General features: G+C 35.9%; 1 protein-coding gene across 2 annotated transcripts in view; it reads left to right on the plus strand.

Annotated features, from left to right (window-relative positions):
* AZI2 (5-azacytidine induced 2) overlaps window positions 1-25,724 on the plus strand; it is a 44,664-nt gene that overhangs the window by 14,360 nt on the left and 4,580 nt on the right. For both annotated transcript variants that reach the window (XM_039242704.1, XM_039242702.1), the window contains exons 2-6: window positions 7,065-7,285; window positions 8,597-8,722; window positions 9,191-9,290; window positions 10,388-10,536; window positions 20,519-20,577. In XM_039242704.1, the coding sequence (XP_039098635.1) occupies window positions 7,070-7,285; window positions 8,597-8,722; window positions 9,191-9,290; window positions 10,388-10,536; window positions 20,519-20,577 (650 nt within the window). In that variant the 5' untranslated portion in view covers window positions 7,065-7,069. The remainder of the gene's footprint in view (window positions 1-7,064; window positions 7,286-8,596; window positions 8,723-9,190; window positions 9,291-10,387; window positions 10,537-20,518; window positions 20,578-25,724) is intronic.

Below are 25,724 nucleotides of genomic sequence, written 5' to 3' on the forward strand. Positions count from 1 at the left end.
GCAACCAGTTCCTCTTGATGTCGACTACACCCCTGGTTACCGCTTAACTTCAAGGAAACTTCTTTTGTCTCATGGCACTCAGGCACCCAGTCCAAAGATAGCTCTGCAGTTAGAGATGGGATCTCTCTCAGAAAGCCCTGTGGTTAGAGATGGGATGATAGGATCCCTCTCTGTCCCTGGTCGAGGTTTTTCTCTTGTCCAGATAACAGCCCTACACTTCCCCAGCCACTCTTTCTCTTCCCTTTGCCTCCCCACAGAGGAGGATTCCTCCCTTCTCCATGTCCCAGACCTTTTTTTATCTCCCCCAGTTGTCAGTCACACACCAATGAGGCTGTCTTCCTAGTAGACTGTCTCCTCCCAGACTCTTGGGGTTCAGAGTCCTTTGGCTTCAGCCCTTCTTATTTTGAGAGATGCGAGTGGGAAGTACAGATCCCCCTACTTCTCCGCCATCATGGCCCCTCACCCTGTGTCTTATGATTGGAACATTTAGACTACTCACATTTAAAGTAATTGTTGATGGGGTACCTGGGTAGCTCAGTTAGTTGAGCTTCCAACTCTTGATTTCAGCTCAGATCATGAACTTGAACCCCATGTTGGGGCTCTGCACTGAGCGTGGAGCCTGCTTGGGATTTTCTCTCTCCCTCTCCCTCTTTCTGTCCCTTTTGTGCATGCACACACTCTTGCTCACTTGATTTCTCTCAAACAGACATTTAAAAAAATAAAGTATTTTTTAAAATATTTTTTAATGTTTTCTTTATCTGAGGGAGAGAGACAGCATGAGTAGGGGAGGGCCAGAGAGAGTGGGAGACACAGAATCCGAAACAGGCTCCGAGCTAGCTGTCAACACAGAGCTTGACGCGGGGCTCAAACCCACGAACTGTGAGATCATAACCTGAGCTGAAGTCGGTTGCCTAACTAATTGAGCCACCCAGGCGCCCCTAAAACAATACAATAATTTTTTATAGGTATACTTCGCGCCATTTTTTGTTAAATATCTTCTGGGTTTTGTAGTTTTTCTCCGTTCCTTTCTTGCTCTTTCCCCCTGTGATTGAGAACTTTTATTAGTGTAATGCTTGGCTTTGTTTCTCTTTTTTCTTTCTCTTTCTCTTTAAAGGCTTTTAGTTTGTGGCTACCATGAGGTTCATTATTTGACATCCTAAGTATATAACAGTCTGTAGTAAGTTGATGATCACTTAAGTTCAGACACATTTTGAAAGAACTTCATTTTTACTCCCACATTTTATGTATATGTTGCCATATTATACATCTTTTTTATTTTTTGATTACTCTTAACTAGTTTTTTAGGACATAATAGATTTTACTAGGGTTTTTAATGTTCATACTACCTTTATAAGTGATTGCTGTACTAATTTTACTGTGTTTGCTTCTGTTTTTACTCTTGAAATTTTTTCCTTTTCTAATTATGGTCTTGTCTTTTCCACTTAAAGTCCCTTTATCATTTATTATAATGCCAGGTTAGTGGTGATGAACTCCTTTAACTTTTGCTTGTCTGGAAAAATATCTTCTCTTCAATTATGAATGATAATGCTGCTGGGTAGAATATTCCTGGTTGTAGGTTATTTATCTTTCCGCACTTTGTATACATCATGCCAGTCCTTTCCGGCCTGCAAAGTTTCTTTTTCAAAATCAGCTGATGGCTTTATGGAATTTTCCTTATATGTTGCTGGTTGCTCTTCTCTTGCTGCTTTTAAAATTCTTTATCTTTAATCTTTGACATTTTAACGTATGTCATGCTGTAGACCTCCTTTGGTTCATCCTATGTGGGACTCTGGTTGCTTTCTGTACCTGAATGTCTGTTTCTTTCACCAGGTTAGGGAAGTTTTCAGGTATTTTTTTCAAATAAATTTTCTGCCCCTTCCTCTCTTTCATTCTGGGACCTCTAAAATGTGAATGTATGTTTGCTTGATATTGTCCAAGAGATTCCTTAGCCTACCCTCTTTTTTTTTGTTGCTGTTCAGTTTAGATCCTTTCTATTATCCTATCTTCCAGTTTGCTGATTGATTTTTTTTGCATCCTCTACTCTCCTTTGATTCCCTCTAGTGTATTTTTTATTTCAGTTATTGAATTCTTTTTTTTAAGTTTACTTATTTTGAGAGAGAAAATGAGTGGGGGAGGGGCACAGAGAGAGGAGAGAGAATCCCAGCCACAGTCCATGCTGTCAGCACAGAGCCTGATGCAGAACTCAAATCCCATGAACCACAAGATCATGACGTGAGCCAAAATTAAGAGTCAGATGCTTAACCAAGTTTTTAAGTAATCTCTACACCCAACATGGGGCTCAAACCTACAACTCCAAGGTCAAGAGTTGCATTCTCTACCAACTGAGCTGGCCAGGCACCCCCTGGTTGTGTTTTAATGTATCACTATTTCTCACATAATTTTTAGGACAATTAGATAAGCAATTTTCATGCTGCTTTCCAGTGCATTCCAAGTCATGTTTATAGTATAATAAGTACATATTTGGAATAATAGTATGAAAGCTGAAAGAAACCTGAAAGAAGCATATATATGCAAATATTTTTTCATATTTGAAGATGACACCAAATGCAAATTTGTAGTGATTTGAAAACAAAATAGGCAATAAGATTTTAAATATATAAAATACGCCAATCTCATTACTGATTTTGTCCTTAAAAGGACCAGTTATACTACATGTGACATTGTTATGTCATTATACCTCCTCTTATCTAAGATACTTAAAACCTTTCCATAGGATTCCTAGTTTTGTATTTCATAACAAATCTGAGTATGTGGAAGAGTTATGGAGTGGGGGGGAGAAATACTGATAGTTGAGGCTCTGAAATCCAGGTGCTTGTACTGTATATTATCTGGTCTTAGTTAAGCTTTATAACTTTCCCAGGCCCCAGTTTTTTCATCTGTGAAATGAATACGGTAAGATTTTCTACCTCATAGTGTAGTCTTGAGAATTAAATGGAGTAGTATTTATGAAATGCTTAGCACAATACTGTGTTGTTCGTTTGGTTACAGATACATTTTATAAATGTTGGGTAAATATTCTTCACATTCTTGAATCCTATCCATTCATGAATTCCACAGAATAAGGATCAAATTCTGTAGTCTCTTTGTCATAGAGTTTGTTTCTGTTAGTTTTTTTTTAATTTTTTTAATTTATTATAGTTTTTATTTTTTTTATTTCACATCCTGTTGTTTACCTTTCATACCTTCTCCTCACACTTTCAGGCCTTTGAACTTGTTTCCATTACCTAGAAGTTTTAAGTACAATGAAAATAACCATCCTCTCCACCTATAAGTATGGGACTAAGAGTCTTTTTTTTATGTGATACTTCTTTCAGAACCACTCCTCCTTCCCAACCCTCAATTTCCATAGCATTCTCTCTTGTTTCAAATATATATTCAAATATATATTTGAATATATATACATTTTATATATATATATATATATCTTTATGGTGTGGTAATTATTTTACTGCACAGCTGTTTCCCATGCTGGATTTTCCTTGCTGAATAAATGATTGTTTCGTGATAAAAATGAATAGGAAATCACACAGCTGAGCTAGTTAGAACTTTGTGTAAAATAAAAGCATATATGCTATGATCCTTAAAGTGCACAGTCGGTAGGACATGTGTTGATTGTGTAGAGCAGTTTATGCTTACTTCTTGTTTTTCACCTTTCTTTGGAGAAAAAATTATTCTAGTTAAATAACTCCTCATTTGTTTGGATATTAAGATATAAAAAATCACATGTCTAAGATGGGCACAGTTTTATCTTTCCTTAAACTATACTGCATGCTGCCACTTAACTAGCCAGTTATTCTTGTCTGCTTATCAAGCTTTTCAGATATAACATGTAGGAGAAAGAATCTTAGGTGGATATATATATATGCATACTTCTTTTTGCAGTGTGGGAATAACCCATACTTTCCTTTTGGAAAGGAAGTATCAGCATTTCAGCTATCAGCAGCATGACTGGTATGATGTTTGCTGTTATTTTGGAAAAGAGTTGAATTCAGAGAGGAAATAGTAAACCCCATTAAAGGAAGAAACCTTTTTCTTCATCAATAGAAAGAAGTACATCTTCCACCAGAAGCAGCAAAAATTATTATGGTTCTGAGGACCCGCCACCTTTTTGAGATATGTAGGCAGCATAGTCCTTTCTTATTTTTGGACTTTCTTGACAGGCTGGAAAAAATTCTAACTTAAGAGTAAGAGTTGTCCTATATGATTAGAAACTTTTAAAAATATTGTTAATGTTTGTTATTTTTGAGAGAGAGAGAGAGACAGAGCATGATCAGGGGAGGGGCGGAGAGAAAAGAAGACACAGAATCCGAAGCAGACTTGAGGCTCTAAGCACAGAGCTTGATAAGGGGCTTGAACTCCTGAACCGTAAGATCATGACCTCAGCCAAAATTGGATGCTTAACCAACTGAGCCACCCAGGCACCCTGCTTAGAAATTTTTAAGTTGGTATTGGTGAAAATTGTCTGATAAGTTTCACCTACTCAGACTGTGGTATACAGATGCATTTTTGCCTACCTCTCCTATAATCCTAGATATAAACAAATTGCTAGACAAACCAAACTTAACATTGGTTGAGAACAATGGGGAAGCTTTTCATTATAAAACCGGTAAAGCAGAAATACAGTGATAGAAGGCCAGAAGCAGAAAAACACATACTTTCCCTTAGTATTCAAGTTTTCTGAAATAAAGCAAAAAAGACTCTATAGGCATTAATTGACATAGGGAGGGAGGGTAGAAGTTTTAGAGAAAAGCAGGCATAATAAAAACAAATTCTGTGGTTTAATCGTTTGTGTTTACATCTCAATTCATTATTTCCTATGCTACTTGGGAAAATTACTTAAATTCCTTCTACTTCAATTCCTCACCTATTATATTCTTGGAACAGTGACTGACATAGTAAGCAATTAAATCTTATTCCAAGCAAGGAATACTAAATAAAAATGTTTTTCTGTAGTCATTAATTACTAATCTAAGATACATGATATTCCATTGATAGATTTTATTTAACCTTTATTTAGCCTATTTTTGGTGTTTTATTTCAAACTAAAAAATATTTAAAAGGGTTTTTTTAGGTTCTCTTAAGACATGCAGTTCTTCTTACCCTGTTTTTTCCATGAGGTCTTAAAAGGTTTCAGCCACAATTTCTCCTTCCACAGTGTTTTCAGGAACACAACTCTCAGATGGGGAAGTAATGCTGAACCTAACAGCAAAAGTAGATGTACAGAGCAAGTTCCCTAACTAATGGAGTAACTGGATGCTTCTCTTAGGTTTTAGAGTTAGACTTTGATTTGAATCCTACACTATCCACTCTTCATTTAATAACCAGTATTTATTGGGCACCTTATACACAATGTTGAGTTAGGGACACAATGATAAGCAAAACAAACATTACTTGTACCCTCACAGAGCTAACATCTACTGGCTTTAACTTGGGCAAATTACTTAACCATTTTGATCCTATAAGATGTAGAGGATACCTACCTCATAGACTTGTTTGGATGGATTTAAATGAGATAGTATTAAAAGAATGTAGTACAAGGCACTGGGACATGATGAGTACTGAAATGTTAATTCCAGGCCACCTGGGTGCCTCAGTCAGTTAAGCATCTGACTTTGGCTTTGGTCATGATCTCGTGGTTCATCTGTTTGAGCCCTGTGTTGGGCTCTGTGCTGACAGCTCATAGCCTGGAGCCTGGTTCGGATTCTGTGTGTGTGTGTGTGTGTGTGTGTGTGTGTGTGTGTGTGTGTGTGTCTGTCTCTCAAAAATAAAATAAAAACATTAAAAAAAATTTTAATGTTAATTCCTTTGTTTACTATCGCAATTGGACAACAAACTAATGGTATGGAAAGAATATAGTGGAGCATACATTAAAACTTCTGTAATAGTCATTAATGAGTTGGAGTTTTTGATAATTTATAATTTGCAAGCTATAAAACTTGCAATTTTTATATGTAAGTGTAAATGCTGATAAGGAAGAAATAATGGGTATCAAGTATTTAAAAATGTTTATGCTTTACATAAAAATGGTGTTTCACAGGCACCCTCCTAACACTGTTTGTGGGAATGTAAACTGGTTCAGCCCTTCTGGAAGACTGTGGCGGTTCCTCAAAAAATTAACAATAGAACAACCCTATGATCCAGCAAGAGCACTGCTAGGAATTTACCCAAGGGATACAGGAGTGCTGATGCATAGGGGCATGTGTACACCAATGTTCATAGCAGCACTCTCAACAGTAGCCAAAACATAGAGCCTAAGTGTCCGTCAACTGACGAATGGATCAAGAAGATGTGGTTTATCTATACCATGGAATACTACATGGCAATGAGAAAAAATGAAATCTGGCCATGTGTAGCAACATGGATGGACCTTGAGAGTGTTATGCTGAGCGAAATAAGTCAGGCAGAATAGGACAGATACCATATGTTTGCATGTATAGGTGGATTAGGAAGAACTTAACGGAGGACCATGGGGGAGAAGAAGGGGAAAAATAGTTGGGGAGAGGGAGGGAGGCAAACCATGAGAGACTCTTGAATGCTGAGAACAAACAGGGCTGGTGGGGGTGGAGGAGAGGGGAAGGGGGGGTGATGGGCATGGAGAAGGGCATTTTTGGGATGAGCACTGGGTGTTATATGGAAATCAACCTGATAATAAACTATTATTTTTAAAAATGCTGCTTCACAACTTTTTCTAAAACTTACTAATAACAGCTTGGATTGGTTCAAATGTTTTATAAATGTCAGCTCATTTAATATTCGTACGAATTCTGTGAAATAGTTGCTACGATTTCTTATACTTTTAAAAATAAGGAAACTGAGGCAGAGAGATGAAGCATCTTGCCCAAAGCCACACTGACTCTATGTAGTAATGCTTGGATGCAGCTCCTAGAATCTGATTTCAGAGTCTGTGCCCTTCACCAGTGTGTTATGCTGCCTCTAAAAGAAAAGTTTTAAATATTGCCCCAGTACTCTCATTCTAAATACATCTCTCTTTTCTTGCTCATTTATTCATTGAGACATTTGTATTTTATATTCTTTTTAAAAAGCTGTCATGGATGCACTGGTAGAAGATGATATCTGTATTCTGAATCATGAAAAAGCACATAGGAGAGATACAGTGACTCCAATCTCAATATATTCAGGAGATGAGTCTGTTGCTTCACACTTTGCCCTTGTCACTGCATATGAAGACATCAAAAAACGACTTAAGGATTCAGAGAAAGAGAACTCTTTCTTAAAGAAAAGAATAAGATTTTTGGAAGAAAAGGTAATTATTGTCTTTATTATGTTTTATGACTTAAAGAATAATTTAAAATACTTGATGTTTTAAGTATTTTTCTATCCTGTCTTCCATGGTTGTAATAAATTTCCAAGAATAACTCACTTCTAATCTTAAAACCCTAGGCACTGTACTTATCTTACTATACTTATCATACTTCACATATCATGTACATGATGAATATTTATAGAATAGGATTCAGCAACTTGGAATAGATTTTTCTCTTTTCAGATTTCCCTACCTATATAAACTGTATGTGTTTTATTCAGGATTTTAATATGTGTGCAGAAAATTATATAACAACAAAGGAAATTAAGTGTCAAAGGAGGAAACTCCTGTAACATTATTCTGTTTAAAAATGTCTTCACCAGAATTGACATCATCTTTACCTCAGCATTCTCTCTTGTTTTTCAACACACAGAATAATGCTTTCAACTGATAAATTAATGTCATCTGTTTACCTTTTTCATGCAGAAACCAGACACTCTTAAATGTTTTAGAATATATAAGCTTGATAGCTGATCCCATTATAAATCATCATACCTACTTGATTTTGGATTGTGGGAATTCTTCGCTTATATTTTTATTTTTGAGTTTTAAAGTTTTAACTTAAACGTTAAAGTTTTGTGTTTCTTCAGACTAGGCTGTTTTATTTGTATTTTATGAATACCAGCTTCCCCAGAGGGGAAGGAAATGGATTCTTAGCTGCCAAGGAAATGAATTATCTTGTTATAAAAACTGTAGGATAGGGCTTGGTTGAGTTTGATTCATCTAGGTGAAGTAAGAGAAATGAAGTCAGTTATAAAAATTATGATTTTTTTTGTATTCCTATGCATTTTCTTTAATCATAATCAAGTAAATTTGTGATATACAGGGATAGAGTGAGAAAAGGTAACATTTTGGAGTTCATAGTTATGTTTATTTTTAAAGTAAGTAGAAGAATGTGATTTAGTATAGTTAACACTGGAAATATTTCTGAACTTTGTGACCAACAATCCTATTAATTTTTATTTTAGAGTAATCTAGTATTAATGAGCTAACACATTTATTTTCTAAAAAGCAAAGTATACCATAACTTGTGACTTTTTCTGATGTTGGAAATGAAATACTTATCTGTATTTTTTTTTCTTAGTAAAGCTTAATTGTTGGAAGTGAAATGTTTATTTAATTATAGGCCAGATTTTATCCCTGCATTACAAAAAAGTAAGGTATAGAGCCATCAGAAGACTGGCTTCCTTTGTTATTTGTTTGTTTGTAGAATACCTTCTTAAGCTTTCTCCTCCAATTTCATTCTCTTAGCTTATAGGAGCTCGATTAGATGATGAAACAAGTTCTGTGGGACGTGAACAAGTAAATAAGGCCTATCATGCATATCGAGAGGTTTGCATTGATAGAGATAATTTGAAAAGCAAATTGGATAAAATGGTAAGTTGGTTTAAAAAGAGTATCTATATATTGGAAATGAATTCTTTAGGAATCTTAAAACTAGAAATAAATATTTATATTAAGTATGTTTAAGGCAAAATTAGGAATTTTTCAATAGTAATATTTGTAACTTATTTCTGAACAAAATAATTACTTAGTGTGTAATGATGTTTAGGACTTAAATATATCTAACACCACAAACTTATTTTGAAAAATCGTGACATAGTAGAATGTGTCAATGCTTTTAAAAATGAAAAGAAAAAAAAAAAGCCAGTGAATAACGATATCCTAAGTTTGAAAAACAACAGAAGAGATTAGTGAAAAACTGGGTTCATTTTCCCACCTTGCTTTTTAAAAGGCCTCAATATGTTTTTTTCATCTACCTGAAAATTAATATATATCAACCTATAGATTTTACTGCATTCAGTAAATGCATTCAGTAATTTGGCATTTTCCCTACTTAACTAGAATAAAGACAACTCTGAATCTTTGAAAGTATTGAATGAACAGCTACAATCTAAAGAAGTAGAACTTCTCCAGCTAAGGACAGAGGTGGAAACTCAGCAGGGTATGCCACTTATTTGTTACAAATGTTATAACGAAATCAGTACAGTTTTCCATTTATGTGTTATATCCATTACCAGTTTTCTATATCTGTATGCTAAGGCCTTAACTTATTTTATAATTTTAGGCTTACATTAATTTCTCTGAGCTGCTTTCACAAAATACCAACCCCTTTTAACTTTTTCTTAGATACAAATTGCACTTTTCCTAGAGAAAATTTGATGGTTTTTGTTCAGGGCTAGTTTGTGATGAAGTAGATGAAGAAAGGAGTAGAATCCCATCCTTGTCAAAACATCTTGCCTGCTGGTATGTCCTGGCTTTTCCTTTCTACTAAACTTTTAGACGCACTGTCATGGAATAGTTACAAATACTTTTTTTTTTTTTTTTTAATTTCTGAACGCTGTTAAAATGTGCAGATGAGATGCTAGAGTGAAAAATTAGTTATGGAGCATATGGTTGGTATTGGCCTGTTCCCATGAACATTCTGATGAGACAAGCTGAAGAGTAGGCCTCTGAGAGAGACCTTTTGATAGGAGATTGAAATGAACTCTCTTAGGGTATCTGGTTGGGAATTTTTCTAGGTAGGAAGTCCAAAGCCCTTAGTCAAGGGTAAGTCCAGTTGTATTGAGTTTCTACAGTGGAATGTTTATGAATAAATCATTTTGACATCATGTTCTAGGCCTGGCCTGATGGTCAAACTTTATACTCTCTGAAGGTACTAGATGGAGTGCTTAGCTACGTGAGTTTCAAGTTCCTCACTTCATTTAGTTTTATCGCTGTCTTAACCTTGACTTACATAGGTAGATTATTGACTTGTCTACAATTTGGTTAGTGTCGTATATTTTGAAGTTTCAGACTTACAAACTTATGCTTTAATGTAAACAGAAGATCAGGACTGGGGTGATTAATACATTCTAAAACAAGATTGGTAGGTTTTATATTCTCATTAGCATAGATCTTTGAAAGTAATTATTTTTTTAAAACTGTTAATTGTGCATGTTTTATATTAGTTTTTGTATTACCTACATTTTATGAGTGTAACGAATTGCAACAAATGTAGAAGGCAGAAAATAACAATTTTAATGTCCATCCTTTTTTTAGTGATAAGGAATTTAAATCCACCTTCTTCAAACTGGGAGGTGGAAAAGTTGAGCTGTGACCTGAAGATCCATGGTTTGGAACAAGAGTTGGAACTGATGAGGAAAGAATGTAGTGATCTCAAAATACAGCTACAAAAAGCCAAACAAATGGTATTACAGAATTATTAAATTGAGAAATTCAGTATTCTCTGTGTGCTATCTGTAGGATTTGTAACTAAGGATTAAATCATAGATTTAATATATATTGTTGCTACTTAGAGAGTTATAGTCTCTGAATAATTCACTTTTATCTTCCCTTTTAGGCATTTTGTCTAAAATTGATGTACTGTATACTTATAGCATAATCCCAGAATTCATAATTTTGTTTAAAAAACTCATTAAAAAACTTTAGTTTATTAACTTATTAAAGGTATTCTCTCAAACTCCTTTCCTTCAATTTCCTTAACTCATTTTTTCCTGTAAAGTTTAAAGAGAACTCAAGTTTGAAGCTTATCATTTTGCTTAATAATTCGATTAGTGTAGATACTATAATATACAACTTAATTTTTAGAATTCTTTAAAAAAGGAAAAACTTGTTAGTCTAATTTTTAGAAGTTGAATACTTTTGGGACGACTTTAATTTTTAACAGATAGCCGAGATTTTAATTGGGAAAAAGCAAAGAAAAAACTCTGCTGAGCTGCTAAAGTATGGTTAGCCTAAAGTCATCCACTAAAACACATGTTGCCTCTCAGGTCCTCACCAAGTCTGTTTACTAATACTTTACATTAGTTCTAACAAACTTAATTACAAGTTCAAATGTCATGACAGATAGTACTGAATGGAAAAAGAAGAAATAATAGTGAAGAAGAGTGTGAGAGCACATGCACCAAATGTAAAGTTTAAAATAGCTGTTCTGGGGGCGCCTGGGTGGCTCAGTCGGTTGAACATCCGACTTTGGCTCAGGTCATGAACACATGGTTCGTGGGTTCGAGCCTTGCGTCTGGCTCTGTGCTGACGGCCAGCTCAGAGCCTGGAGCCTGCTTCAAATTCTTTGTCTCCCTCTCTCTCTGACCCTCCCCTTCTCATGCTGTTTCTCTCTCAGAAATAAAACATTAAAAAAAAAATTTTAAATAAAATAGTTGTTATAAATAATAGCCAAAGTATGGAAAGAGCCCAATGTCCATCACCTAATGAATGGATAAAGAAGAGGTGGTATATATACACAGTGGACTATTAGCCATCAAAAAGAATGAAATATTGCCATTTGCAGTGACATGAATGGAGCTAGAGTATATTATGCTAAGCAAAGTCAGAGAAAGACAAATAGAGTACCATATGATTTCACTCGTGTGGAATTAAAAAAAAAAACAGATGAACATATTTTGGAGGGAGAGGGAAACCATGAGACTCTTAATGATAGAGAACAGATTGAGGGCTAAGGAAGGGTGGTGGGTGACAGGTCAGCTAGATGGGTGATGGGTATTTAAGGAGTGGTGAATTACTGAATTCTACTCCTGAAACCAGTGTTGCACTGTGTGTTAACAAATTTGAATTTAAATAGAAATTTGGAAAAAACAATCTTAAAAAACTAGTTGTTAAAGAAATTGTCAAGGTTAGTAGTCTAGGGTCAAACAACCATTATATACGTTCCTGTATTTTAAATAACCAGTTAGATAATTATTTCTCATCTTACCCATTTTGCCCATCAAATCATTCTAAGTCCACATTGAGGAGCTGTGTCACCTACCCCAGGTTCCTCTTGGGATCCCGGTAACTGATAAAGGAACTACTTCCCACACTTCGTGACTGCCCGCCAGTACACTGCCCCTGAATCCCAGCTGTCCTTAAAGGGAACTGATAGTTCTCTCTTCTGTAAAGTAGTCTTTATTGAAGGTGACCACCACTTCAGAATGAGCTGGGCATTAAGAATAATACAGCAGTCTACCTTGGCCTTTGCTAAATGAACTCCTCTGAACTGGACAATGAGAACTTGCTGTCAATCCCCCAGGCCTGATAAAGGGGAAATACTACAGAAATTACTGTCAATTCCTGTTAGAGCAAAATTCTTTTTTTCCTACTTGACATCTGAAGTTAACCACCGCCGTGCCTTTGAACCTGTGATTACATACCACAGTTCCTTCAAAGGCTTCAAGCATTCTGTCCTACAAACTTGTCTGGAGAAGTTAGCTAGCTGGCTGCCTGGCTGCTATGGTTGCTTGTTTATTTATATACTTTGTAAAAATTTTTTAATTTCACTTTTAAAAAAAATATAATTCCAGTATAGTTAGGATACAATTTTATATTAGTTTTAGGTGTACAATATAGTGATTCAGCAATGCTATACCTTACTAACCGCTCATCATGATAAGTGTACTCCTAATTCCCTTCACATATTTAACTCATCCCCACCCCCTTTGATAACCATCTATTTGTTCTCTATAGTTAAGAGTCTGGTTTGTCTCCTTTTTCTTTGTTCATTGGTTTTTAAATTCTTTGAGTAAAATCATATGGTATTTGTTTTTCTCTGGCTTATTTCACTTAGCATTATACTGTCTAGATACATCTATGTTGTTGCAGATGGCAAGATTTCATTCTCTTTTATGGCTGAATAGTAGTCTGTTTTATGCATACATACACACACATCCTCCTTATCCATATACTGATGAACACTGGGGCAGCTTCCATATCTTGGCTATTGTGAATAATGCCACAATTAAAATGGGGTGCATATATCCCTTACAATTACTGTTTTCATATTCTTTGAGTAAATACCCAGTAGTGGAATTACAGAATCATATGGTAATTCTATTTTTAACTTTTTGAGGAACCTCCCAAGTGTTTTCAAAGTGGCTACACCAGTTTGCATTCCCACCAGCACACACGAGGGTTCCTTTTTCTCCACATCCTTGCCAACATTTGTCTGTTTTTTATTTTAGCCATTCTGACAAGTGTGAGGTGATATCTCAGTATGGTTTTGATTTGCATTTCCAGATGAAGAGTGATGTTAAGTATATTTTCATGTGTCTGTTGGCCATCTGGATGTCTTTGGAGAAATGTCTGTTAATATCTTTTGTCCAGTTTTTATTGGATTATTTGCTCCTTCTCTTGTTCATTGATGTATCACATTGATTGGGGAGTATTGAATCACCCTTGGATCCTAGGAATAAAATCTACTTAGTCATGGTGAATGAATTTTTAATGTAGTATAGCATTCAGTTTGCGAGTGTTTTGTTAAGGATTTTTGCAATTATGTCCATCAGCAGAATTGGCCTGTAATTCCCTTTTTTGTGTAGTGTCTGGTTTTGGTACCAGGGTAATGTTGGCCTCATAGAAATAGAATGTTTTCAGAAGATTTCTTCTATTTTTGGAATAGTTTGTGAGAAATAGGTATTAATTCTTCTTTAAATGTTTAATAAAACTCACCTTTGAAGCCATCTGGTCCTGGACTTGTGTTTGTTGGGAATTTTTTGATTGTTCAGTTTCATTGCTGGTAATTGGTCTGTTCAAATTTTCTGATTTCAGTTTTGGGAGGTTATCTGTTTCTAGGAACTTCTCCATTTTTTCTAGGTTGTTAGCATATTATTTTTCATAATCTCTTACAATCCTGTGTATTTCTGTAGTGTTGGTTGTTATTTCTCCTTTTTTATATCTGATTTTGTTTTGAGTCTGGTTTTTTTGTTTTTGTTTTTGTTTTTTAATGAATCTTGCTGAAGGTTTACCAATTTTGTTGGTCTTCTCAGAGTACCAGCTCCTGGTTTTCTTGATCTGCTCTGTTGTGTTTTTAGTTTCTATTTCATTTATTTCTGCTGTAATCTTTATTGTTTTCTTCCACCTACTGGTTTGGGGTTTTGCTCTCCTTTTCAATTCTTTTAGGTGTCAGGTTAGGTTGTTTGAGATTTTTCTTGCATTATCAGATAGACCTGTATTGCTATAAACTTCCCTCTTACAGTAGCTTTTGCTGAATCCAAAAGATTTTGGACTGTTGTATTTTCATTTCTATTTGTTTTCATGTATTTTTGATTTCCTCTTTGATTTCTTACTTGACCCATGCATTGTTTAATAGCATGTTATTTAACCTCCCTGTGTTGTATTTTTCCAGATTTTTCTCTTGTGGTTGATTTGTAGTTTCATAGCACTGTGGTTGGAAAAGCTGCATGCTATGACTTCAGTCTTTATGAATTTGTTTCACTTATTTTGTTGCCTAATATGAGATCTGTTCTGGAGAATGTTCCATGTGCACTTGACAAGAATGTGTATTATTCCGTTTTAGGATGGAATGTTCTGAATATATTGGTTAGATGCATCTGGTCCAATGTGTCATTCAGAGCCATTGTTTTCTTGTTGATTTGCTGTTTGGGTGATCTGTCCATTGATACAAGTGGAATATTAATGTTCCCTACTATTATCATATTACTATCGATTACTTCCTTTTGTTTGTTATTATCTGCTGTATGTATTTGAGTGCTCCCACATTAAGTGCATAAATATTTACAATTCTTATATTGTTGAATTGTTCCATTTATGATTATATAGTGTCCTTTTTCTGTTGTCTTTTTTTTTTAATGTCTACTTATTTATTTTGAAAGAGACAGAGACAGTGTGAGCAGGAGAGGAGTAGAGAGAGAAGGAGACAGAGAGAGTCCCAAGCAAACTATACACTGTGAGTGCAAAGCCCGACACGGGGCTCAAACCCACGAAACAGTAAGAACATGACCTGAGCCGAAACAGAGTCAGACACTTAACCAACTGAGCCACCCAGGTGCCCCATGTTGTCTTTGTTTCAGTCAATTTTGTCCCATAAAAGTATTGCTAACCTGTTTTTTTCCCCCACTACCATTTGTATGACAAATGCTTTTCCATCCCTTTACTTTCAATCTGCATTTGTCTTTAGTTCTATAATGAGCCTCGTAGGCAGCCCAGAGATGGATTTTTTAATCCATTCCATCACCCTATGTCTTTTTATTGTACCATTCAATCCATTTATATTCCAAGCAATTATTGATAGGTATGTACTTACTGCCATTTTTTATTAGTTTTTTAAAGTTTACATCCAAGTTAGTTACCGTATGGTGCAACAGTGATTTCAAGAGTAGATTCCTTAATGCCCCTTACCCATTTAGTCCATCCCCCCTCCCACAACCACTCCAGTAATCTTCTGTTTGTTCTCCATATTTAAGTCTCTTATGTTTCTGTCCCCCTCCCTGTTTTTATATTATTTTTGCTTCCCTTCCCTTATGTTCATCTTTGTATCTTAAAGTCCTCATATGAGTGAAGTCATATGATATTTGTCTTTCTCTGACTAATTTCGCTTAGCATGGTACACTCTAGTTCCATCCACGTAGTTGCAAATGGCAAGATTTCATTCTTTTTGATTGCCAAATAATACTCCATTGTGTATTTATATATGTATCACATCTTCTTTATCCATTCATCCATCGATGGACATTGGGCTCTTTCCATACTTTGACTATTGTTGATAGTGTTGCTATAAACATTGGGGTGCATGTGTCCCTTTGAAACAGCATATGTGTATACTTATTGCCATTCTATTACTTGTTAATGGTTGTTTTTGTAGTTCTGCTCTGTTACTTCTCTTGTATTCTCCTGGTTTGCTGACTTTCTATAGTGATGCTCTTTATTTTTTGCATATCTATCAGTGGATTTTGCAACTTGTAGTACCATTATTTTTGCATATAACATTTTATGCATATGGCAGTCAGTGGTCACTTAAGTTTGAATCCAGTATTTACTCCTCTTCACCTAATGTTTTAGTATCTGGTGTCATATTTTACATCCTTTTATTTTGTGAATTCCTTGGCTGGTTTTTATAGATACAAATTTTACTGTTTTTGTGCTCCTTTCTTTTTTTATTCCTACTAATGGTCTTTCTTTCCACTCAAAGTGTCCCCTTTAACCTTTCTTGTACGGTTGGTTTAGTGGTGATGAATTCCTTTAACCTTTGTTTAGAGAACCATTTATCTCTTCAGTGATAATCTTTGCTCTTTCTAGTGTTATTTGCTGCAGGGTTTTTTTCTTTCAGCACTTTGAATGTATCATGCTACTCCCTTCTGGCCTGCAGACTTTCTGGTGAAAAATCAGCTGGTAGCCACACGGGGGTTCCCATGTATGTGTGTTCTCTTGCTGCATTTAAAACTCTTATCACTACCTTTTGCCATTGTAGTTACGATGTGTCTTGCTGTCCACCTCTTGGATCGATTTTATTGGGGGCTTTATGTGCCTCCTCTATCTGGATTTCTGTTTCTTCACTCAAATTCGGGAAATTTTCAGCTTCCCAAATTTATTTCTTCAAATAAACTTTGTCCCCGTTTCATTCTCTTCTCTCCTTGTCATGTCCTTAGGGTATAAATATTATTACACTTGATGGTGTCACTGAACTCCCTATGTCTTTTCATTTATTATTTCGATTTTTCCTTTCTTCTGTTCAGCTTGATTGCTTTCCATTACTCTGTCCTTCAGGTCACTTATCCTTTCTTCTTTCTCCAGTGCACTGTTTCATCTAGTACATTTCTAATTTCAGTTATTGATTTCTTCAGCTCTTATGGTTTATATTTTTATGGTTTCTGTCTCTTTTGTAAGGATGTCACTGAGGCCGTCCACTCTTCTCAAGTCTAGTGAATATCTTTATGACCATTATTTTAAATACTCCATCATCCATATTACTTCTTCTCTGTTTTGTTTAGGTCTCTTGCTATGAACTTGTCCTTTTCTTTCTTTTGGGACATAATTCTGTGTCTCTTAATTTTGTTTGTTTCTATGTGTTAGGAAAGTCAGCTATGTCTCCAGCTCTTGAAATAGTGGCATTATGAAGAAGAGGTCCTGTAGTGCCATATAGTACAATGTCCCCTGTTCACCAGAACCTCACATTTCAGGAGCATCTCCTGCTCCTTACTGTTTGGGCCAAGCCACTTTTACCTTCAGTCATCTGCAATGCCCTTCTTTGCCTCTTGTGGTAGGGTCTGGTCCCTGTGTTAGTGGGCCAGTCTAGGGCAGCCTTGGCCTTCAGTCATAGCATACCAGGCTTTCCCGAGAGATGCAGTAGCCCTGAACTTCAGAGCAAAACTTTCCCTGTGTTGTGCCTTCAGAAGATTTTGTTGGTGGGCAGGCCCTGTAGTCAGACCAGATGTCTACCCCCTACTCATTGCTCCAGCTGCAGCCAGACTGGTGTGTGTGTGGTTCTTTGCCTGTCTCCCCAGGGCAGGAGTCACTTTTGCAGTGGTGCTGGCCCCTCTTCAGGGCTGACTGCACAGCTCCAGGGTTGTAGTACCCCTTTGGATGGGTTCCAGACAAGGACATATTGAAAGGAACAGATCCATAGGAAAATGTCGGGGGAGGGCATATGGTGTTAGCATGGTTTGAGTGGGAGGGGTCTACTGTGGGAGGGGAGATGGAGCTGCTTTTGAGAATTGTTTTATGGTTGGTGTGGCGGGGGGAGTCCCCAGGAGAGTGTGGGGAGCAGTACATTCAGTGCCAGCAAGGTCTGTGCTGGTTGGTTGTGGGAGGGTACCTGCTGCTGCCCAAAACTGGAAGCTGGTTGGGTTGGAGAGGGCAGAACTGCAGAAGCATGGGGGCAGGCTATCAGCCAGCTAGGTGGAGAGTGTGCTGCACTGGTCTTGCATGTATCCATGTCCCCAGGGGGAGGAAGTAGCACACAGCAGCTCTTTTCTTCTTGAAGAAGTCTCCCAGTGATCCCTGCTCCTTCAGCACATGCTCCAAGATTAGTAAACTAATCTCTCTGCCATATATACATGAAGCCTTTTTCACAGTGCTACTGTATCTTCTTGGGGTTCATTATCCTGTCTCTTCAAGGGCGGGGATTCTGTTTCCTCTTGCCCTCCCCTCTCTCCCAGAGCTGAGCTCACTGATTTGTCAAGTCCCAGGTTTTAAGCCCCGCTGATTGTAAGAACTTGGGAAATTAGGCCCCTCTGGTTTTCAAAGCCAGATGTTACAGGGATTCTTTGGCGATTTGTCTTCCCTGTGTGTGTTCCCCTGCCTGGGGTACCTAGTGTGAGGGTGAGTGGTTTTCTCCTTTCTCTGTGCCTACAATGTTCCTCCCTCCTTCAGATAGACCCATGGGTCCATTTAGCTCCAGATGGCATCTCTGCTCTTTCTGCCTCTTCAATATGGTCTCTTCTTTACCTTTTGCTGTGGAGAATCTGTTCTGCCATTCCTCAGGTCATTTTGTCGGTTATTTACACTGATGTGGATGTTAACTGGTTGTATCTGTGGAGCGAGGTGAGCTTACGATCCTCCTACTTTGCCATCTTCTTTAGAGGCTTCTTTTTAAAAAGATAAACTTGCAAGAAAGGACCTGTACCTTGTAGCTCTGAATTCTAATTGTCAGTAAATAGAGAAAGGAAATTGATAGCTTTTTATATAATGAGTATTTCCTTACAGAGTAAGGAAGCAGTACCATGGCATTGTAAAAACTTGGCTCATAATTATGGTGTTGCTAATTAATTATGTAAAGTTAGGAATATCATTTAATTCTTCTGAACTTGTTTTCTTTAAGTAGACTTTTAAATACTGTTTTTAAATGAAGGTTAGATAGTATTTAACACATTTTGCATAGTGCCTAGTATATAGTATATTTATTACATGAATGTGTTTCAAAAAAAAAAAACTTAAGGTAATCCAGAAAAGCAAAACTGTTAAGGGTGTATGTGTATAGTTCAGTTATTAGTTACTCTTTTCCACTAGATGGTGCTAGGGCATAAATTTAGTTTAACTCATCATAAATTATAGAAACACATTTAAAGATAGAAGAAACTTTAGAAATCATGTTTCACTTACTGCTGAAATGGTATCTGAAGGAGTAAGAAACTTAAGAGTTTAAGATGAATTAAAAGGATTTTTCTTTTTTTTTTAATTTAAGACTTGGTCCTTGACCTACGTAGGAATTTATTTGGCAGGGATAGGGAAGATTTAAAACTAAAAAATGGTTACAGCTGAGATAAAGAAATGAACCAGAAAAAGGAAGAGTGGAATGCTTAATGCAAATTTATAGGAGGTTCCACGTTGAAATTAAAAGTGTGAATTAGCATCTCTGTGTTGACATAACAGTAAGATATTTTGTTTTTGGGGTTTTTTTTACTCGGTTGATTACTGTTTGGTATTAATGAGGTCAAGTTTCCAGGATCAGTTCTACTATGGTCCTTTTAGACTTTATATATCCCCCATATTCCAGTCATTTATATTTAGAAAAGATCCTTTGGGGAAAGAAAAAGACACTAGAGCCAAAGAAGTTTAGAAAACACTGGTTCTGTAAAATGGAGTTGGTATAGAGGTCTAAGGCACCTAATAATAACCCATTTCGCTATTCACGGTGTGCTGTTGTATACCAGAGGTTCTGAGAAGTTCCATAGTATAGAAATGTGTTTGACTTGAGCCCCTCTGGAAAACAGTGTGGAGGTTCCTCAGGAAACTAACAATAGAACTCCCCTATGACCCAGCAATAGCACTGCTAGGAATTTACCCAAGGGATACAGAAATGCTGAGGCATAGGAGCACATGGACCCCAATGTTCATAGCAGCACTCTCCACAATAGCCAAAACATGGAAAGAGCCTAAGAAGATGTGGTTTATCTATACCATGGAATACTACATGGCAATGAGAAAGAATGAAATCTGGCCATGTGTAGCAACATGGATGGACCTTGAGGGTGTTATGCTGAGCGGAATAAGTCAGGCAGAGAAGGACAAATATCATATGTTTGCACGTATAGGAGGATTAGGAGGAACTTGACGGAGGAACAAGGGGGAGAAGAAGGGCGGAAATGGTGGGGGAAAGGGAGAGAGGCAAACCATGAGAGACTCTTGAATGCTGACAAAAACTGAGGACTGATGGATGTGGGGGGGAGGGGGGGATGGGCATGAAGGAGGACACTTGTGGGGATGAGCACTGAGTGTTATGTGGAAACTAATTTGACAATAAACTATTTGTAAAAAAAAAAATAAAATAAAATGAGTTAGGGAAAAAAAAAAAAAAAAGAAATGTGTTTGACTTGAACAGTGTTTCCCAGTATTTTGTAGCCATGGGCCCCTGTATATGTGAAACTCCCACATCATAAAGTACTAGTTTGGGAAACAGATGTATACCTAACAATTATAACTTTAATACTTTTTAAATGACAGGATCCGTCTCAGGAGGACAATCTGAAGAGCAGTGATCTCCAAAGACTGAGCATTTCAAGGTATGAACATTCTTCAGAATTCAAAAATAACACATTGTATATAAGTTACCTAGATTTCTGTTGTGATTTAACTTTAAAAATGAATGGATACTATTTGGGCACTGCATGTAATCTCTGATCACAGTGGATTTATAAAAACATTTAACTGTTCTTTAGCAGTAGGTTTGAACTTTAGTAGAAAAATACATATTGTGATGCCATATGTGAAGCAAAATTTTTGAACACTCGATATTTTAGATTTTTAAGAAGCTGTCTAGAAAGTGTTCTGCAATAAATCCTGATTTTGTACTTGAAGAATTAAACATGTCCATATATGGTAATCCCACCTTAAGGGCAAATTTGGACCACCTTAGTCTTTGGTATAACATAAATTTTAAAAGAACTGTCCTCTTGGGGTAAAAACAAAAGTAGCTATCAGAGTTCATGTATGCTACTTTAACCCTTTTTTCTTAAATATATGTCATTTTTACTTAAGTAACAAGTACTGTGTTTTAAATTATCTGATTTTAGCAGCTCTTCTCTAGAAGGATAGTTTCATCCAATGAAAAATAGTGAGTTGACTTCACTGCTTGATCATTTGGCTTCCAAAGTTTACTGAGTAAAAGTAAACAATGTGAAATGGCTCATACCTGTTCCTACCAAAACCTGATTGAGAGAAATGATCAACTAGGGCAAAATTGTAGGATTGCAGCCAATCTTCTAGATCCAGGGATAGGCAAAGTTTTTCTTTATAGGGCCAGAGTCTTTTAGGCTTTAGGGAATTCTAACAATTACCATAACAATTCTAATTAATAAACTCTGCCATTTGAACAGCTAGTCAGTTATGCCTTCAAGTTTCATCCAGCTTTATAGCAAGGAAGTTTTTCTTTTTTAAACAGTGTGTCTAGTTCAGTGTCCGTGTAAATTCTTTCTCAAGGTTGTCTTTTTTTTATTTAAATCAAAGTTACCTTTTTTCCTGTCAGCCTAGGTTTTCCTTTAATTTGTTACGTTTATCATTTTTATAAACCTCTTCAAACTATTTTTGGAAAAAAGCAGGGAACAAAAAATGTATTAAAATCAGAGTAGGTCAAATAAAGGGGCTAACCTATATAGTGTATTAGAAGTACATGATACAGAACGAGACGCCTGCTTCTTTTCATGGGAAATTTTACGTAAATTTGGGTCACATCTACTGAGAATAACTGGAAAAACTGGTCCCCTCAAAATGTCTCTGGAGACACCGTATAAGTAATAACACAGTAAAGAAAACACCAGGATTTAGAGGAGGATGAAGGTCCAAGGAGGTGAGTCTACCTTTTGAGGCTGCTGGATTAGATATGTAACTGTGGCTTCAAAGTGCACTTTTGAATTCTCTTCAGTATTAATTCAGGGTATCAGCTGAGTGAGACAGTTTTTAGACAGAATTACCTTCAGTTCTTAGCTGTAGAAGTTACTTGTGTGCTACAAGAACTGTATGATGTCCTACTGGTTTCCTAGTGTTCAAGTTATATGTATGGCTTTTTACAAGTTGGTTTGCATTTATTTTATGTAAGCAGTATGGATTGCCAAACGGATTAGGTTTCCCTCTTCTGGTTTCTAACTAGAAAACTAACAGCCACATTTGTAGCTTACCCTTGGTATACCCTGTATCATTCATTTCTATGTTACCTGCATTTTGTCTTGTTTTGCCTTCACCTTCTCATGCATACCTATTTCTAGTCTAGTCAGTCCTGTGTTTTATTAATATTTGTAAGTTACCTCATCACTTAAGTGGAACAATTCATATTGATTATTACAGTAGCAAAAAGTACATAGGAATGTTTCCATAAAACTTTTAAGTACAATTTTACATAGTTTTAAGGATTATTCTGGGGCGCCTGGGTGGCTTAGTCGGTTAAGCATCCGACTTTCACTTAGGTCATGATCTCACGGTTCGTGGGTTCGAGCCCCGCGTCAGGCTCTGTGCTGACTGCCAGCTCAGAGCCTGGAGCCTGTCTCGGAGTCTGTGACTCCCTCTCTCTCTGACCCTCCCCTGCTCACGCTCGCTCTCTCTCTCTCTCTCCTAGAAATAAATTAAAAAAAAATTTAAAAAAAAAAAAGATTATTCTTCAGTTATTTGTAAATACCCCTTTGTGGGAACACTTTTTTCATTTTTCCTCCATCATGTATTGGCAGGCAGTTGAGGTACTGCACTGTTTCCCTAATGTAATTACTGGAGGCCTTTACTCTATACAACATCATTTAACAGTAACAGTCCTATCAGAAATTTGGCCATTTCCTGCCAGTGTTCATTTGTTATTAGCTTTAGGTTGTTGCACTCAGTTCTTAAACTAATGAAGGTATGGGGTAAACTTGAACTTCTTAAAATGTAAATCTTTAGTTTAGAAAATATGGATTAATATTTTTCAAATTGTGCTGTGTTCCTTTAGTCATTGTGAAATTTTGTGAGTTAAGAGTATTTATAAAAATACTGAATAAAACAGAACTTACCAGAGTATATTACACATAATAAGGGTGTAAGTATGGTTTCTTATAACTTGGTTCTTTGGGTTGCAGTGTAAATTGGTTCCTTGTGTGCCCCACAATCAAAAATGTCTGAAAGATACTTGGTTATGGGGAATCACAGTGGTCAAAATGTAGATTTCTAAGTCTTTAGCTTTTGGGTAAGACTTTCATACTTTGTAGTTCTTCTGGGTGATAGAATAGTTCAGTCAATTTTCAGAAGCTATTTCAGAAAAATAGTATAGGTGAAGTAAACAATTAAGTTGATTTTTCCTATACAAGGAATATTCCTTTCAGTATTAAATGTATATTGTCAATAAAGAAAACTGGTCTTTTACACAGTTTGTAAGTAGCGCGTGTATCTCATGGAGATATGGATAAGCAAGCTTAATTACATTTAAATTTTAGAGGGTTAAGATTTTATACTGGGGCTAAGAAGATTGTGTTGGCAGTCAGTATGTTGTAGGTGCTTGGTAGTAAATGTCTAATGAAGAGGATGGTGGTGATGATATAAAAACATGTTACCCCAAAATGGCAGCAGTCATTAGATTATTAAAAGATGGCTTTAATCAGCAACATGTTAGAGTATGGAGTAAGTTCTTGTGTTTCCTCACAAGGAAAATGTGGTTACCCAGTTTGCCAAGCTGGTGTGAGAACATGGGTGAAATGCTCAACCATCATTATTTTGTTTCATCTATTTTATTTTTTTAGGGTTCTCTTTGGGATGCTTTAGTGTTGTATCTCAGTGTTTCAAGTAGGATTATAATTTTTTATAGGTGAAAAAAAATGTGTGTATGTATGTCATTTAGAGCAAAATTTAACTTTGTTCACACTACTGGTTTGGGGGAGGTGGGGTGGTAAAGCCAGACTATACGATCTCAAAAATACCTAGATAAATGATGGTTAGTTGGAACTCTGCCAAAGATTTGTGGATGACAACTTGCCTTTTCCAGTCTCAAGTAATGATTTAAAAAATTTTTAATTCTACTTGTACAGAATATTTAACACTGAAGACTATAGCACCTTAATATTAACTTTAAAGTGACTGTGATTGCTTTGTTAATCCACAAGAGGGAGAGCTTGTACTTAGTAATTTAGACTTTTTAAAAATCTGTTTTTAATTCATATGACTTTAAGGGCAAAAGACTTAGATGTATTTTAAAGTTGGTGACCTAGATTTTAGTTTAACTAGTTTGTAAGTAGTCTTCATTGAATTGGAAAATGTGTATTAGACACTGCTTTAACACTTCTGTTATAATTGTCTTTTATTGTACATGTTTAGCTATTTTGAATGATTAAATGTGTATGTTATTCTAGGATCCAAACACAGTCTTCAGTATTTAGTTTTCTCCAAGTCAGGTACTTACTTACCATCTCATGACAATAATTAAACACTATTTTTAAACCGTATATTCATATCATGACTGTCTGCATGCATTAGCACATGTACAGCACTTATACTTACTGCTGGGTAACATAACTCTCTGGAAAGCATACTGAATGCCCAGAATTGCAACAAGGAACCAACAACCCTTCACACTTAAGACAGGTTCCTATGTGAAACATTTATTGTAGCATACAGCTCAGATGTTTACTGGTGAAGTAAAGTGGTTAACTAATTTTTGCGAAGTAATTATTTCACACTTATCAAAAACCTGCAAAAAGCCTGTGATTTTTATAATAGACTGCTGTTTGACAGATAACATTCACAATAGATTAAAACATGTAGATTTTTTCCAAAAGCACTATAAAGTTTATTCTGTTTCTATTGAAAGAATTGTGATTGGAGTGGAATAGAAATATCTTGCCAAAAATGTATGTATACTTACATTCCATGTAATTATTCTTGAGTAGATGTGTTGCTTCATAATTAGGATATTAGATACCAAGATATTATCCCTTGGTTTAAAGGTTTTTGTTCACAGCTCGATAAAAATTGAAGCATGAAATACCATTTTCTAATTTTATTTACTTATTATCAAGTTTACACCAATATCTTTAAGGGGCTATAATGGTCGTTTGAATACTGTGAGATCAGTTCTTAATATTTCACATATTCTTGTACAGCAAAGTAAGAATATATATTGAAGATTTCAGTTCAGGTAGTTGGCAATTAAAAACCTAAATAAAGAAAATAATGAATATCCAAATAATATTTAATGGAAGAATGAAACTTTTACAGATTAGGTTTAAAATAGCTAATTTGTAACTGCTCAGATACTTGAAGTAAAATACTTTTAATTATGAAAATGAGAGGCATTTGTGAAGTTTTTAATTTCTGGTTCATATAATTCTCTCGCTCTCTTTCTCTAGCTTCTTTTCCCTTACCAGGAAATCATCTGGCTCTTTCTGTCTTGTGCTGTCATGTCACATTGGTTTAGAACCAACAATATGAGACAGCCCAGTCAAACATAAAAGAATGGAATGCATGAAACCTAAATTTTATTTTGATGTGGGTTTAGGGATATATTCACAATTCAGTGTCAAAACCGAATAATCAAGAGATAAATACAAATTAAAACTGTATACATAAATAAATGTCACTATTTTTTATCAGATTTGCAAATTAAGAACATTCTCCTTCACTCAAAAAGTATGATAGTAACACCACTGCACATTATGAGCTGTAATGAAAACCTCAATTCTGAGAACTCTAAGAAACTTGG

Source organism: Hyaena hyaena, unplaced genomic scaffold (assembly GCF_003009895.1).
Source record: "Hyaena hyaena isolate Hyena2069 unplaced genomic scaffold, ASM300989v1 scaffold_216, whole genome shotgun sequence".
Classification (NCBI taxonomy): Eukaryota; Metazoa; Chordata; class Mammalia; order Carnivora; family Hyaenidae; genus Hyaena; species Hyaena hyaena.